Source organism: Natator depressus, chromosome 20 (genome assembly GCF_965152275.1).
Source record: "Natator depressus isolate rNatDep1 chromosome 20, rNatDep2.hap1, whole genome shotgun sequence".
Taxonomy (NCBI): domain Eukaryota; kingdom Metazoa; phylum Chordata; order Testudines; family Cheloniidae; genus Natator; species Natator depressus.
In genome coordinates this window covers 24,756,322-24,772,378 of record NC_134253.1, presented here as the reverse complement: position 1 = coordinate 24,772,378, position 16,057 = coordinate 24,756,322, and the positions used below count along the sequence as shown (strand labels likewise).

The window sequence follows — 16,057 nt, the reverse complement described above, 5'->3', positions numbered from 1 at the left end:
CTGCTAGGATGGGAAGACCCCAACTACAGCTCGGAGACCCCATAAGAACTGCTGTAGCTCACGAAAGCTTATGCTCAAATAAATTGGTTAGTCTCTAAGGTGCCACAAGTCCTCCTTTTCTTTTTGCAATAGAAGGGTTTCTCCCAGGAGCCTGATCCATTGGTTTCAGAGTAGCAGCCGTGTTAGTCTGTATTCGCAAAAAGAAAAGGAGGTCTTGTGGCACCTTAGAGACTAACCAATTTATTTGAACATGAGCTTTCGTGAGCTCAGGATCCACTGGGGAGATTCATCCCTGCCCCCACCCCCTCACCTCTACCCAGAAGGGGGTGCACAGGGGGAGGCCTCACCAGAGTTTATTGTGGGGGGTAGTGATTCTCTTCCCATGGCGGGGGAAGGTCCCCTAAGTGGAGGAGATTGGGAGGGTCTGGGAGGAGAGTGGGGGGCAGCTAGAGAACTCCCCAGGGGGCAGAAAGTGCAGAAAGGCAGTGTGTGGTGAGCAGGGGCTGAGCTGGGAAGCCTCTTGGGGAGAGGCGGGACCTGGAGAAAGGCCTAGCACCCCTCCAGACCACCCAGGGGAAGGGGTGAGCCAGATGGGGGGACTGCAGCAGAGGGAGGCATAGCCGGTCCCCTCAGCATCAGGGAACTGAGATAAGGGACTGCAGCAGAGGGGGAGCAGAGCAGGTCCCCCCAGGATCAGGGGGTTACAGTGGAAGAGTCAGATGGGGGGACTGCAGCAGAAGGGAGGTGGATCAGAGGATGCAGGGGGGTCAGGTGGGGGCTGAAGCAGAGGGGGGCTGAGCAGGTTCCCCCAGGATCAGGGACACTGGGGGGGGGTCAGGTGGGGGCTGCAGCGGGGGGGAAGCAGCTCCCCCCAGAATCCAGGGGTGCAGTGAGGGTCAGGCTGGGGGGCAGAGCAGGTCCCCCCAGGATCAGGGGGTGCAGTGGGAGTCAGGCTGGGGGGCAGCAGAGGGGGGAAGAGCAGATCCCCCCAGGATCCAGGGGTGCAGTGGGGCACAGCAGAGGGGGACAGAGCAGGTCCCCCCAGGATCTGGGGGTGCAGTGGGGGGTGCAGCAGAGGGGGGCGGAGCAGGTCCCCCCAGGATCTGGGGGTGCATTGGGGATTAGGTTGGGGGGGGCAAAGCAGGTCCCCCCAGGATCTGGGGGCACGGGTTGGGTCACGCTGCGGGGGCAGAGCAGGTCCCCCCAGGATCAGGGAGTGCAGTGGAGGTCAGGCTGGGGAGGCAGAGCAGGTCCCCCCAGGATCCGGGGGGCCGTGGGGGGTCAGGCTGGGGGGGGACAGAGCAGGTCCCCCCAGGATCCGGGGGGGCAGTGGGGGGTGCAGCAGAGGGGGGCAGAGCAGGTCCCCCCGGGATCCGGGGGGCAGTGGGGGGTGCAGCTGAGGGGGGCAGACCAGGTCCCCCCAGGATCCGGGGGGGCAGTGGGGGGTGCAGGTGAGGGGGGCGGAGCAGGGCCCCCCGGGATCCGGGGGGGCAGTGGGGGGTGCAGCTGAGAGGGGCGGAGCAGGTCCCCCCGAGATCCGGGGGGGCAGTGGGGGGTGCAGCTGAGGGGGGCGGAGCAGGTCCCCCCGAGATCCGGGGGGGCAGTGGGGGGTGCAGCTGAGGGGGGCGGAGCAGGTCCCCCCGGGATCCGGGGGCGCGGGGGGCCCCGCCCCGGGGCGCGGGCCGGCTCCCACCTGTGCACAGGGGCGGTCTCCGCGCAGGGCTCAGCTCGCCCTGGCCTCGCGGCAGCAGCAGCCATTCATTGCCAGCCAGGCCGGCTCAGCCGAGGGCCGAGCGCTGCGATGCGGCAGCGGCCGCCGCCAGCCGGGCCTCCCCTTGCATCAGGCGCACACACGCCCAGGCGCGGCTAGCTGAGCCCTGAGCTGGCTGCTCCCTGCTGGGCCCAGGGGAGCGGGGCCCCTCCCGCATCTCCTGGGGGGGCAGGAAAATGCCTCTGGGTGAACTTGCCAGCCAGGCTTTGGGCTTATCCCTGAGGAGGGGGGTGCAGAGAGGGAGAGAGATGGGGTGCATGGGGGTAGGTAGATAAGAATAATAGAATCATATGAATCTATTGCATATGCACACAGAATAATTCTATGTGGCACCTTAGAGACTAACCAATTTATTGGAGCATAAGCTTTCGTGAGCTACAGCTCACTTCATCCGGATGCATTCAGTGGACTGCACTGAATGCATCCGATGAAGTGGGTCCACTGAATGCATCCGATGAAGTGAGCAAAGCTTATGCTCCAATAAATTGGTTAGTCTCTAAGGTGCCACAAGTCCTCCTGTTCTTTTTGCGAATACAGATGAACGCAGCTGTTACTCTGAAACCAGAATTATTCTATGCAACTTCTCTGCAGTAAACTTTTTTACATACTATAAAGCCATATATGTACACTGAATTTCATATCCTAGCACTAAATATATAAACATATATGTATATAAAGTCATAATATGATTATATTATAATGATTGTATAATTTTAACACAGCACCAATATACAGATAAAGTTAAGTGCAGAAAAATCATGTGAAAAATCATAGATAAGAATAATAGAATCATGATTTTATTATACATATATAATTTCTCTGCACTAAACTTATTTTCATATTTATATATACATGCTAAATTTAATGTCCTAGCATTACATTTATATATATAATGATATTTTAATCATATGACTTTATATATATGTTTATAAACATTATATATATATATATATATATATATATATATGTTTTAGCACAGCAAAATACATATAAAAAGTTTCGTACACAGAAATAATATATGTAGCTATCTATCAAAATAATAGAATCATACATATATTTTCTCTGCACTAAATTTATGCATGTACTTCTCTGCATTAAATTTTTTCCTTCCCTTTATATATATCAGTGTAAACTTACATATATATATTACATTTAGTATCCTAGCACTAAACTGATATATATATGTAATTTTTATAAGCCTATATATAAGGTAATGATATATCATAAACATATATATGTGTATAAAGTCAATATATTTTATTATAATTATATACCATTTTATATAGAGAGAAATATATAAAGTTTGGTGCAGATAAATCCTATGAAATGGGAGGGTCAGACTCAACAGCTCTATAGGAGAGGCAGGTACCATGCTTAGGAAGTTTGGATCCAGAAGCAAAATGCGTCTGCAAAAAAAATTTAAAAAAAATTGGGAGAGGAGGGTTGTGGTGGGAGGAATGGGTTAGAAGGAGATTTTCCCACCTCTGAATTTGCATCCAGGGTTTTCCCCATGATTAGGCCCAAACTATTCTCTCTCTCTCTCTCTCTGAGAGAGAGTAATTTCTGGATCTGGAGTAGGGGGAAGTCATCCCCAGCTTTGGATCTAGAATTGAGCCCCCCAAAAAAATAAAATTTGAGGTTTGGATTGAAGGAAGTTTCCCCCAATTTGGATCCAGAACTGACCCCCCAAAACACAAATAAGTGGGGTGGAGTAGGGGGAGAATTAACTCCTGAAACTATAATTTTTGGAGGCAGATTAGAAGGAGGGTTCCCCCAAATTTTGGACCCAGAACTGCCACCTTAGAAAGAAAAATTGGGGTGGTTGAATTAGGGGAAATTTCCCCCATATTTTGCTCCAGAAATGCCTCCTTTAAAATCTTAAGGGGAGGGAGGAGATAAGGAGAAAGTTCCCTCCAAACTGAGGGGGGGATTGTGGATTGTGGATTTGCCAGGTGGGGTCTGGATTATTCCTCACCCATATTCCCTTAAACCCCATTTTTATGGCCCTTATCCTGCCAGGTGCACCCCTGGTTGGCAGGAGGAGTTGGGTGTGTGGGTGGGTCTTTTTGGAGGGGGATTGGATTTTCCAGTGGGGTCTGGTCCCCTGACCCCTTTTATAGCCCTGGTTCTGCTGGGGGCACCCCAAATTTTCAGGGTGTTCAGATCTGGGTTGCTGAGAGGGCATTTGGGTCCTCTCTATATTTTGAGGGTCGTGTTATTATTTGGGGTTCTGGCTCCACATCCTAATCTGTAATTCAAGACCAGCCAGGAGGACAGACAGACAGTTGAGTAGCCATATGTGGGGAAGGACTAGGATGGGCCAAAAGGCCTTGTCTAGCTGTGGAGTCTGTAGGCCTGGCATGCACCTGGGGACCCTGGAGGAGGTGGGGAATCAGCTTCATTTGCAGCATCCCCACCCCTTCCTGGGATGCTGCTGAGGGCTCTCGGAGGGGTTCATGAGCCTCATGGGGGGAGATGACATTGACACCCCCCCCAAGCCTGTGCAGAGGACTAGGGAATGGGAATACAGATCTATACCCACTGAGCCCCTCTGCTCCGGGGGGGGGGCGGAGGAGAGGGAGGATAGGGCCAGCTATGGATCTCCACCCCTCAGGTTATGTGCCGACCTCAGGGCATCTGCTGGATCCCAATGGGACTGGGGGTGGGGAACCATAGCTCAGTCCACAAAATGGCCCTTCGAACCAGTGGCAGGTTTTGCACCCCTGCTGCCATGCGGCTTCCTTGACATGGCTGCATTTTGCGGGATACTCGATGGATGTCTCACGCCAGCCCCTGTGTTGTGCCATGCCATGGTGATTTCTCGTGCAGAATAACTCAGCGGAGGAGGAAGGGGGAAGAATAATCCCCAATCCCCCCCCCGACAGAGGATTTGAGAGCTGAAATTTGAGGTGCCCCCCAAAAAAGCTAAATTAATGCTGAGCCCCCGGGGCCCTCCCTGGTGTGCGGGGCAGAGCATCCCCTTCCTATTCTGCATGGTGATTTCTATCGTCAGGCTGCCTGGGTTGCAGTCATGATGCGGCCACATTAAAGGGGAGCAGCCTGACAGTGATCCCCAAAAGAGGGACATGCCCCCCACCTGGCAGGGCTCCTCTTTAACCCAGTCCCTAGCTCAGCTGCCCCCCACTACCCATTCTCAATGGGATTGATTTTCCGGTCGCGTTTTGGTCACAGCCTCCAAGCTGTTTGTCCCTCTAGCCGCCCTGTACATAGCACCTCCCATTGGCCGGAAGGGGGTCACCTGATCGCTCCCCGCAGGATACAATATGGCGCCGTCCATGTAGCTGCTCCTGGAAGGCGTGGAGGGAAGGCTGAGCTTGCTGCGCTCTCTGGGTGAGGGAAGCCTGGGGTGTTAATTGGGGGAAGGGGATGCTCTGCCCCGCACACCAGGGAGGGCCCCGGGGGCTCAGCATTAATTTAGCTTTTTTGGGGGGCACCTCAAATTTCAGCTCTCAAATCCTCTGTCGGGGGGGGGGGGGATTGGGGATTATTCTTCCCCCTTTCTCCTCCGCTCAGTTATTCTGCACGAGCTCAAAACCTGGCATCGGCGCCTCAAACGGAGTCACCCTCCCCCGTTCCTCCCCCACTTTAATTCTGAGGGATCGGGGCCCCCTAGTCCTTCAAGCAGTTTGAACTGGCTCCCAGAAAATATCAGGCTTGGGGGGAGGTGGGGATGTCTTTCACTGTCATTTCAGAGTAACAGCCGTGTTAGTCTGTATTCGCAAAAAGAAAAAGAGTACTTGTGGCACCTTAGAGACTAACCAATTTATTTGAGCATAAGCTTTCGTGAGCTACAGCTCACTTCATCAGATGCTGTAGCTCAAGAAAGCTCATGCTCAAATAAATTGGTTAGTCTCTAAGGTGCCACAAGCACTCCTTTTCTTTTCACTGTCAGTGTAAGTCTCATGATACTGGGTGGCTTGTTCTCCCCCCGCCCCTTCCGAAAACCATGGCTCCTTGTCTTGGGTGACTACGTGAGAATCTCAAGCTTTTGTTTTAGAAAAAAATAACCATCCATACTCTATTAGTCGCTACCAAAAAACCCCAAAACCCACCCTGTGGTATCTGAACTGGTTCATCGGGGAAAGCTGCTGCAAAAAAAGGGGCGAATATAAGAATGACCCTACCGGGTCAGACCAAAGGTCCATCTAGCCCAGTGTCCTGTCTGCCTAAAGCAGCCAGTGCCAGGTGCCCCAGAGGGAATGAACAGAACAGGGAAGCATCCAGTGATCAATCCCCTGTTGCTCATTCCCAGCTTTTGGTGAACAGAGGCTAGGGATGCCATTCCTGCCCATCCTGGCTAAGGCCATTAATGGACCTATCCTCCATGACCTTATCTAGTTCTTTTTTTAACCCAGTTATGGTCTTGGCCTTCACAACATCCTCTCCTGGGGAAAACCTAGACTGGTGACCACCCTAGTCTTTGAGCTTGTAGTGAAAAGCTTAAAGAGGTGAACACCCATGCCAGAAATCAAATAAAAAGAACCCCATGTGTTGTTTTAAAGAAATCTGATGACTTTAAGCCAACCTTGTGATGACTAATTTTTGGATGCATGGGGCTGACAGTGCTGTTGGATTGCAGTAACTCCTAGGAGTCCAAGCCATGGAGCAGGGTCCTGTTGCGTGAGGCGTCGTATGGACACAAAACAAAAAGATGTTTTGTCCTACAGCGCTCGTGATCTAAGGGTTTGTCTACACATAGTTTTTGCACTGATTTTTTTTCCCCCCTATGTATGTAGTTAAATCATTGCGACGCCTTTATTGGGGCTGTGGTTATAGCAGTATAAAGATGTGCTGGTAAATTTACCAAAACCAGCTCTGTTGATCTCAAAACCCTTATGGGGCAGGGCTGCATCCCCACCAGATTGTTGCAGCAATTTAACTAAATCAGTTTTTTCCGCAAAATGCAGATAACAGCACACGGTGGTCACGAGCAGAAAGACATTAAAGATTGTGCAGTGCTTGGGTACGACAGGAATGAGAGCTGCAGAAGTAGTGTTTGCATGCTCATTGGCAAAGCCACTTCATTGTCCTAATTCAGATTCCTCCTTAACTCTCCTTTGCCATGATGGCTACAAAAAACTTGGCACTGGCTGATGTACAGAGACCACTGCCCATCACGCTCACTGATACGGTTTCCTTTTGCTCCCCTGTCTACAGCCATCTGTTGCCTTTTCTTATATTTAGATTGCAGGCACTTTGGGGCAAGGACTGTCTTTGTTCTGGGGCTGAACAGTGCCTAGCACAGTGAGGCTGTGGCCTGTGACTCTTAGGTACTACTGCAATACACCTAATAACAAGCCCAGTGCACTACCACAATACAAACCGTAGTAAGACCGTAGTTTATAAAGTATTTGGGGATCCTTCAGGGACTATTTCTCTCTTGTATTCTGGAGACAGCTGTGACACAAAATGTTCTGATGAAGGCTAAGTTCACTCCACTGGCTTGGTTTATGAGACACTGCATCCTGCAGCTGGGCAGAACTGTAACAAATCAGCTGGCTGGAAGGGGCCGGAGATTCCTGCCACCTGAAGATCTGCCAGCTAGAAAGCTCTGTCCTTCCAAGCACATGGAAGGGGAATGCCCACAGGAAGCCAATGGCTCCCATCCAGAGCAGCATGAGGAGCAGCCGCCTACATCTGATCTAGCAATGGACACTGGGAGCTGCGCTGGCCCCATGAAAACTGGGGAGACCGTGATCATGGAGGGGAAAGCAAAGATAATCTTCCCCAGTGCCAACGAAGTGTTCTACAACCCTGTGCAAGAGTTTAACCGAGACCTGACGTAAGTACAACCAAGAGGGGGGCCTGGAGCTGTCTACACTTATCTGGCCCCCATCACGGTAATATATGAGCACTTAGCCCTGCCCAGCCTCACAGGAGGGTTGCAATTATCCCAAGACACCAAGGCTAAGTGATTGGCCCAGGTTCACACAGGCAGTCTGTGGCAAAGCACGGAATTGAACCCAGGGCTCCAAAACACCACCGTTCCTCTCCTATTAGCCCATCCTTCTCTAGTGCCAAGCACCTGCTGTTGTGGGGGCCCTTAATGTGTCTCCAGTCAGGGCCCCCAAAATCCAGTCACTTTTGAAATCAGGGCTAATGTGACAATAGAAAGAATTGCTTGGAAAAACTGAGCAGGAGCATGTCTACCAGGGGATGTGGCCTAGATCTGAGCCTTAATGGGCACTAAGGCCTGTGTGTGTCTCTCTGATCTTCCGCCTCAGGTGTGCCGTGATCACAGAATTCATTCGCCTTCAGCTTTCGGCCAAGGGGATTCAGAGTAAGTGGAAATCTCTCTCTCTCTCTCTCTAGAAAATCCCCCGCCCCAATGCAGTGAGCAGGCTGGTTAAATTGGTAGGACCGTTACTAGCACGCTAGCTTTCAAGACCAGACGGGACCACTGTGACCCTCTGGCCTGTTGTCCCACCCCGAGACTCCTGCCTTGAGCCCGGTGCATCAGGACAAGGGAATGCTGGGAGCTCGGCTCTGATTCTTAGTTGTTCCCTTTCTACGCCGCTTGCGGGCGGGAACGTTAAGCTGCTCTGTGCTCTCCATAGTTTGGGCTCCACAGGGACCTCCTTAGCCCAAAGCTGAAGCTAGGCTGCTCTTACACGCTGCTCCCTATCGCCCCTGGGATGCAGGGAACAGCCAGAGTGCTGGACACTTTGGCATAGTGGACAGATCGGGGTGTGGCGAGAGGCTGGGAACAGGGATGGTTCAGGGCCTTCATGTTAGCTCCTAAGCCTGGGAGGGTGCCCTGCACAGAGGGGCATCCCCTCCTTCTGCCTCCCCCCCGCAAACTGCAAGGCCCCTTTGCACATTAGAGCAGCTCAGAGCTAGGCCCCCTAAGGTCTGAACCCAGAGATGCTGCCCAGACCCCTTAACACCCAGATCTGTTGCAGTGCTGGAGTGGGGGGACGGGTGACACCCTTGCATCCGCCCCCACTGCTCGCTCTGTCTCTTGCAGTTGCCGTGCCAGGAGAGGAGAAGGTCGAGAAGGTGGTTGTGGATCTTTCCGAAGGGGAGGAGGCTGGGTCAGAACCAGCACCTGAAGGGGAGGGGGCAGCGGCAGTGGGAGAAGTGTGCAAGGTGCGTATAAACCTAGCACTAGCTTTCCCGTAGTGCCAGGGCCACCGTCTTGCCAGGCACTGCCCAGAGTGAGAAACAGTCCCTGCCTCAAGGTGTTCGCAAGCCAAAGAGACAAGCCAATCTCTTTTTGGGTAGGATGGGTGGGTTCCCCAAAATTTCTCCACCCCAACTGTGGCCCTCCCACTGCCTGATGTCCGATGGAGGGTGTGGGCAGGAGAGAGTCTCCCTTGACCATCCCCCCACCCCAGTTCTTGGGGAGAAGCCGAACCACCTCCCTATTTATGCTGCAGCTTTTTACTGCCTTCATCCACTGCACTGCAAACCGTCTTGCTGCGAGCAACCTCCAGGCAGGTCTGCACTGGACCCTCCAATTCGGTGAGCACGCAGGGTCTTGCTTAACCTTGCAAAGGAATTGGAGTTTGCCTTTCAGGCGGATGGAGAAACTTCCTAATCCAGAGCTGACTGCTGGGCTCCTGGCATCAGTGTCTGGGCAGGAGTCTCCAATGCACTGATGCATGTAACCCACGTGATGGCTGGGCCATGGGCAGAGGTGGATGAGCCTGCTTCAGCCGTGGCTACAGACTTGGGGCTTGTAGCTCAGGCATCAGGGGCTTGTGCTGTTGGATCCAGAAGTCCCGGGTTCGATTCCCCACCGATCGGTGACCCAGGGGGGTGTGCGGGCTTTGGCTGAGATGTGGTCCCTTCTCCCCCCCCCCGGCGCAGGAAGGAGTGCGGATCTTGGAGGCTTTGGCCGCCTCAGGGCTCCGCTCTATCCGCTTTGCCAAGGAGGTGCCCGGCCTCCAGGCTGTGGTGGCCAACGATTTCTCCTCCAAAGCCGTCGAGCTCATGGCGAGGAACATCCAGTTCAATGAAGTTGGGCACCTGGTGACGTCGAGCTTGGCCGATGCCAGGTAAAGCTGGAGGGATGGGCCACTTTGGCATCACGTGTGCTGAGCGGGCTGTTCTCAGCCACTCACCAGGTTGGCCTGAGCTTCCCAATCCAGCTGGCTCAGAAGCAGGAGGGTGAATGGCCTTGTGCCTGGAGGATTTTGGGGGGGATTTTGTGGTCCAGGAGCTCTGGACCACAACTGGGCACTTAGACACTACCGTATTACACCTAATAAATAACCAGCCAGGGAGACTGTGCCCTATGCAGGGTCTCCAGCGCAGGGGCTGGGGGAGGAGCTGTGTGGGTGGGGGGCTTGGCTAGTCCTGCGATATCCTAAGCTGCGAACTGGCCCCGCAGGCCTCCCTGGCTCTGCACTCAGGGACTCCCCTGCTCAGTGTCTGTCCCCATCCTGCCTGCAGGATGCTGATGTATCAGCAGAAGGCGGAGAAGCATCCGTTCGACATCATCGACCTGGACCCATACGGCAGCCCTGCCACCTTCCTGGATGCCGCCGTGCAGGCGGTGAGTGAAGGAGGTGAGTGGCGGGGTGGGGGGGAGCATCAGGGCTGCTGGGGGCAGGGGAGGTGGCGCTGCGAGCTTCCTCCCAGCAGTGACTTGCCACATTTGCAAGCTTCCACTGATGCTCTGGATGTAGGATCTGGTGGGTTAGAGGAGGGTGACCAGGAATCCAGATTCCTGGTTCTATCTATCCCAGGGGCAGATCACTTCCCTCCTCCACCTCAGAAGTGAGGGCCCCAGCGGCTGTCCCAGGCTCTGGAATCTGGGCGGAGACCCATCTAGGCTGGATTTTCGCATCCTGGAGCAGGTGAGGTCAGTGGCTGGGGGAGGAATCCTCAGCTGACCGCCCCCGGGATGTCTCCCTTGCAGGCCTGCTGTGTGTTACCTGCACCGACATGGCGGTGATGGCCGGGAACAGCGGGGAGACGTGTTACAGCAAGTACGGAGCCATGTCCATCAAGGGCAAGTTCTGCCATGAGATGGTGAGTGGGGGCGGGGTGTCCCTGGGGGTGGGCGGGGCCTCTGCCTCCATGCCCCGCCCCGCCCACCTGCCTCTGCTGCGCGCCCTAGGGCAGCGGTTCTCAAACTTTAGCAACCTGAGGACCCCCATTTTGACTTAAAATTTTTTGTGGATGCCCAAGCCGGCTTCTAATTTTCCCTGGGGGTGCGCAAGCCCCCACTCAGCCCCAGGCCCTGCCCCCAAGGCCCCGCCCCTGCTCCACCCCACTCCTCCTCTTCCCCTCCCCCGAGCGCACCCCATTCCTGCTCCTCACCCTGCCTTCCAGAGCCTCCTGCACGCCGCTGAGCAGCTGTTCTGCAGGGTACAGGAGGCACTGGAAGGGAGGGAGAGGAGTGGATCGGTGGGGCCAGCAGCCCCGGACATGACTCGTGGGCCCCCTGGAGAACCCTCGCTGACCCCAGAGGGAAGGGGAGCTCAGCCTGCTCCCTGGCCCCTTTATTCCTTGGACCCTACTTGCGATGGGGACGCTGGTCCTGCTAGGGCTGGGCTGAGACCTGGCGCACTTGTGTCCCAGCAGAGCTGGGCTGGGGAGATCAGGCCCAGTACTGGAAGGGGAGCAGGGCCCCCTCCCCACTCCCGCCTCACAGGCAGCTCCTTGACCCCGTTTCCACACGCAGGCCCTGCGGATCATCCTGCACAGCCTGGACCAGCGCGCCAATTGCTACCAGCGCTACATCATGCCGCTGCTGTCGGTCAGCGCCGACTTCTACATCCGGGTCTTCGTGCGGGTCTTCACTGGCCAGGCCACCGTGAAAGCCTCTGCCAGGTGAGCATTTCGTCCCTGGGGCGCTGGCCAGAAGGGTTAGCCCGCCCTGCTCTCCACAGCGCCCCCTGCTGGAGAGGCCAGGAGTGGAGTAGCCAGGCGCTCGCCCCAGCCTTCCTGCCCTGCAGCACCCCCTGCTGGCACCCCCACTGCTCGCTGTGCCCTGTCCCCACTCCCTGTTCCTGGGCCCATTGTCACTGAATCTCCTCCTGTCTCTGCAGCAAACAGGCCCTGGTGTATAACTGTGTGGGCTGCGGGACGCACCGCTTCCAGAGACTCGGCAAGATGACCAGCCACGGGAGCAAGTAGGGGGCTCAGGGTTCCCCCTCACCCCAGGACGGTGCAGCTGTCCCCACCCACGGGACAGGGGCTGACTCCAATTCCTGGCCCTGGAGAGCAGTGGGAAGGGACCTGTCCTCAGAGCTAGTGTCCACTGGATGGGAGAGTCCAGTGCTGGCCTGTCCCTAAGGAGATGCAGAATGGATGCGGGGAGTGGAGAGGGGATGACTGGTCCGTGGGGGGGGGGTCCCCAGCTGGAGGTAGGCCTGGCCTGGGAGAGCTGGGGGGTGGAGCTGGACTAGGAGATCTCAGGTTAGGAAAGGGGGCTTGGAGGGGGGCTGGGATGGAGGGGCGGGGCTGGGGGAGGGGCTCTGCTCCATTAGATCTCTAATCACTGTTCTGATTGATTCAGTTTTAAATACTCGGCTGCCTCTGGCCCCCCAGTGGGCCCCTCCTGCGAGCACTGCCACCAGAGGCACCAGGTGAGCCCCCCGTCCCCCCCCGGTGCACCCCACTCCCCGAGGGCCGGGCACGCTGCCCTCACCTGCTCTGTTCTGTTCTCCCAGCTGGGTGGCCCCATGTGGGCGGAGCCCCTCCATGACCTAGCTTTTGTCCAGAGGGTCCTGTCGGCCTTGGGGAGCAACCCGGGACGGTTCGGGACACAGGATCGGATCCAGGGGGTGCTCAGCATGGTGACCGAGGTGAGGGGCCAATTGGGCAGCACCCCGGGGGAACAAGCGGCATGGGGCCCTGCTGGGGAATCGGGTGGTCTCTTTTGGGTCTGAGTTGGGGAGCAGCTGGGAGGGTGGGACCCCTGGAGCGGGGGGCGTGGCCAGTTGGGTTTCTGGGGGCGGGGCCTGTGCTGAGCCACTGTGTTCCCCTCTGGCCAGGAGCTGAGCGACGTCCCGCTGTACTACACCCTCGACTGCCTGAGTAGCACCATCCACTGCAACACGCCCTCCCTGCTGCAGTTCAGGTACTCGGGGCCTTACGGGACCAGCCAGCGGGCGCCGGGCAGAGCCAGGGGCAGCCCCTGCCCCAAAGAGCTTCTGCTCTAAACACCCCTGGAGTGGGTGGGGAAATAGGGCACAGAGCGGGGCAGAGCTGGGATTGAGACCTAGACCAGGGGCACCCGCTCCACCGGGACATGCTGCCTCTAAGGCAGGGAGTGAGGCTGGGGTTGGATGCATCACATAATTCCCCCGGGGGAAAGCACCCCCCCCCCATTCACCACTAGGGGGTGCTGGGCAGGGTCCAGAGGGGGAGGGCGCCCCCTCCTGAGCTGCCACCACCTCGGAGAGCCCAGGGGCCTGCAGGCAGCAGAGGGCTCCCCCTGCAGCATGGCCTGAGGGCTCCCCTCCGGTTCCAGATCTGCCCTCCTCCACGCCGGCTACCGCGTGTCGCTCTCCCACGCCTGCAAGAACGCCATCAAGACGGACGCCCCGCCCTCCGCCCTCTGGGACATCATGAGATGCTGGGTGAGTTGGGGGGGGGTGGACTTAGCGTTTCTCGTCTGCCCCCACCCCATCAGGTCACCGCTGATGGGGATGCCTGAAGCCAGTGAGCTCCCTCCATGCGAGCCCTGGCTGGCTGTGAGGCTGGTGAAGGTAGCAGGGGGAGGCAGGGTTTGGGGAGGAGCGGGGGGTCCTGTCTGTTGCGGCTCAGGATTGAGGGGCACCGGCTGAGCTGCGTGTGAAGGGAATCCAGGGCTGGGGGGAGGGGAACTCAACGGAAAAATGACCTGATCTCTCTCCCCAGGAGAGAATCCATCCAGTGAAGAGAGAGCGACTCTCGGACACCAGCCCAGCCTTCCACATCCTCTCTGTGGAGCCCACGTACGGCCTGGGGGTTCGAAGGGAATCAGGCCAGTGCTTGGCACGCTGCCTTCTTTGCTGCTGGGGGCAGGGGCTGGTGGGATGCAGAGGGGAGGCAGCATGGCCTAGGGGGGAGAACGCTGGACTAGCACTTGAGACACCTAGGTTCTAGGCCTGGCTCTGCCACTGGACTTCAGTGTGGGTGGATCATGTGCCTCTGTGTCTCAGTTTCCCCATTTGTAAAATAGTGATCCTGATACTGACCTCCTTTGGCAATCGCTGGGTAAGACGCAGGGATGGGGGCTGGTACAACATCTCCAGGGCTGTGGCAGTAGCTGGACCAGGGCCTGCCCCTGCAGTGCAGAGGGTCTGGGGGATGGCCATGCCCTGCTGCTTCAGGGCAACGCAGCTGTCTAAGGCGGATTGAGGAGGAACTTTCCCCAGGACAGGTTATTCCACCAGGTGTGTTGCACAGCTGGGAGACATGGACCTAAAGTGGCTTTGAGCCCAGTGCCCCCCCAGCCCACTGGTCTGAGCCAGGGCAGCAGGGGATGGTGGGTGAGGAATACCAGGCTAGATGGGCCCATGGGGCTGTTCCACTCTCCCTGTGCCTAGTTCTTCAGGATTCCCCACTCCAGGCTGCTCAGGAAGCCCCCCAAGCAAAGCACTGAGCCGTCTGTCTCCCTCTCCTCCATGCCCTAGGCTGCAGGCATCCTTCACCATCCGCGAGGACGCCAACCCCAAATCCAGGAAGCAGGGTCTGAAACGGTTCCAGGAGAATCCCGAAGCGTACTGGGGCCCTAAAGCCAGAGCTAAAGCAGGGTAAGGGAAGCCGATGGACTGGGCCAAGATTGAATGGCTGGGGGAGGGCGCTCAGATGCAGGACTCCGCGGTTCTATTCCTGGCTGTGTGGGCCAGTTACTTCCTTTCTCTCTGCCTCAGTTTCCCCAGCTGTAAAGTGTAGCTAGGACTGACCCCATCTACCTCCCTGGGGCTGGTTGCAAAGTGCATCTTTGACGGGAAGGCACCAACTGTGACAGCTGAAGAGGACACCTGGGGCCTGTGGGGAGGAGTTAAGGCTAGGGGGCTGCTGTTCTACCTTGAATCCAGCTCTGGGCCAGGATGACTCTGGATCCGGATCAGAGCAAGGTCCCACCCCTGTGTGGCTACTACCCAGCCAGGCTGGTAGCCTTATCCTGCTTCCATTTGGTCTCTTTAAAGCCTCCAGCCCCAGCGGATACGTGAACGCTCCTCAGGGCCTGCTGCTTTATGCTGTTATACAGCTGCCGTGCTCCACCCCACAGCCAGCTGCTGTCACTCCTCCCCGTAGCTGAGCAAACTCCACTGCGGGGGCTGGAGCTAACCCTGGGGGTTAAAATAGCACTTCGACCCCAGCAGCCCTCCTCACCCAGCCCGCTCCTGCCTTTCCAGGGGGGGCATTTCCACCTCCCTGCAGGACAAGAGGAAGCTGCATCAGAACAAGCGGAAGGAGAGAGCGGAGGACGGGGGCCGCTTGAAAAACACCCCCTGCAAGAGGCTCAAGGAGGTGAGGACTGGCCGGGGGGGGGGAGGGGGAGCTAGAGCTGGGATGAAAGGGGCTCGGGGGGGGATCAGAGGCATGGCAGCTCCTGGCCCCGGTGCTGCTGTAATACCCCATAACCCTGACTGTAGCTTCTCTCCCTCTGCTAGGGGAGCTGCGTGGGGGCTGAGAAGTGCTGCCCCTCCCCTGAACCAGCCCCCCAGGCTGTGAAGACCGACAGCCCCCCGCCGTAACCCGGCCCTGGGCAGGAACGGAGCTTTATTTTTTTAGTTCGATGGAGGGTGCAAGCTTTTCGTTTTAAGACTGACTGTCTCCCCCACCCTGAGCCTCTGTGCGGCCGGCCATTAAAACAAGGGTCTCTCCTTTTTAGGGACAAGCCCAGACTCACGTGTGATGCTTCTGTATGGGGCACACGGGGGGGAACTCAGCTCCCACCCCCCCAACACACACACTTCCCAAAGCAGGCACCAAGGGGAAGGCAGGGCTATGCCATGATCCCCCCAGCCTGGCAACTCTTCTTCCCCACCTGGGCTGAGGAAGGGTCCCTCAGCCACAGCCTGGCTGGCTGGACTCCAGGGAGGATGGTGGAGCTACTCTGCCTCAGTTTCCCCACAGGCAATCGATCAGGCATGTGGGGGGGGGACAGGACTCCTGGGTTCTAGTCACAGTTCTGCCCCTGCCCTGGTGTGTTCATTCTGCCTGCATCCCCCGAGCAGGACTCAGCCACAAGCACTTAGACCTGAGGTCCTTGTTTATTAACAATGGCACTTAGACCCACACAACCCAGGCCCCAGGCTGAAGGGGCAGGTGGGCAGAAATCAGAAGCTGTGCTGAGGAGTTTTGTTGTTTTTT

General features: G+C 56.7%; 2 protein-coding genes across 4 annotated transcripts in view; one reads left to right on the top strand and one right to left on the bottom strand.

Annotated features, from left to right (window-relative positions):
• Positions 1-1,831, bottom strand: part of NACC1 (nucleus accumbens associated 1) — a 32,325-nt gene extending 30,494 nt beyond the window's left edge. Inside the window, exon 1 of one of the 2 annotated variants that reach the window (XM_074935741.1) lies at positions 1,694-1,831. The gene's annotated coding sequence lies outside the window, so the exon portion shown is untranslated. The remainder of the gene's footprint in view (positions 1-1,693) is intronic. The other variant, XM_074935739.1, reaches the window with a different exon arrangement.
• A 3,185-nt stretch (positions 1,832-5,016) lies between these two features.
• Positions 5,017-16,035, top strand: TRMT1 (tRNA methyltransferase 1). Of its 2 annotated transcripts, XM_074935477.1 has the most exons (17): positions 5,017-5,122; positions 7,190-7,574; positions 8,017-8,072; positions 8,760-8,881; positions 9,605-9,792; positions 10,190-10,305; positions 10,659-10,771; positions 11,427-11,575; positions 11,794-11,877; positions 12,264-12,333; positions 12,418-12,552; positions 12,742-12,827; positions 13,221-13,329; positions 13,610-13,686; positions 14,368-14,487; positions 15,097-15,211; positions 15,355-16,033. In XM_074935477.1, the coding sequence occupies exons 2-17, from the start codon at positions 7,210-7,212 to the stop codon at positions 15,436-15,438; spliced, it is 1,989 nt and encodes a 662-aa protein (XP_074791578.1). In that variant the 5' UTR covers positions 5,017-5,122; positions 7,190-7,209; the 3' UTR covers positions 15,439-16,033. The 2 variants fall into 2 exon arrangements, with proteins under 2 accessions (XP_074791578.1, XP_074791579.1); XM_074935478.1 differs by lacking the exon at positions 7,190-7,574 and having other exon boundaries at positions 5,046-5,122; positions 15,355-16,035.
• Positions 16,036-16,057: the final 22 nt, after the last annotated feature.

What these genes read in the sequence shown, in the direction of transcription:
- TRMT1 (XM_074935477.1), top strand. Translation starts at nt 7,210, where the DNA reads ATGAAGGCTAAGTTCACTCCACTGGCTTGGTTTATGAGACACTGCATC. An exon ending in GCAAGTTCTGCCATGAGATG is followed by an intron (nt 10,772 to 11,426) that starts GTGAGTGGGGGC and finishes TTCCACACGCAG; the next exon opens with GCCCTGCGGATCATCCTGCA. An exon ending in ATGACCAGCCACGGGAGCAA is followed by an intron (nt 11,878 to 12,263) that starts GTAGGGGGCTCA and finishes TGATTGATTCAG; the next exon opens with TTTTAAATACTCGGCTGCCT.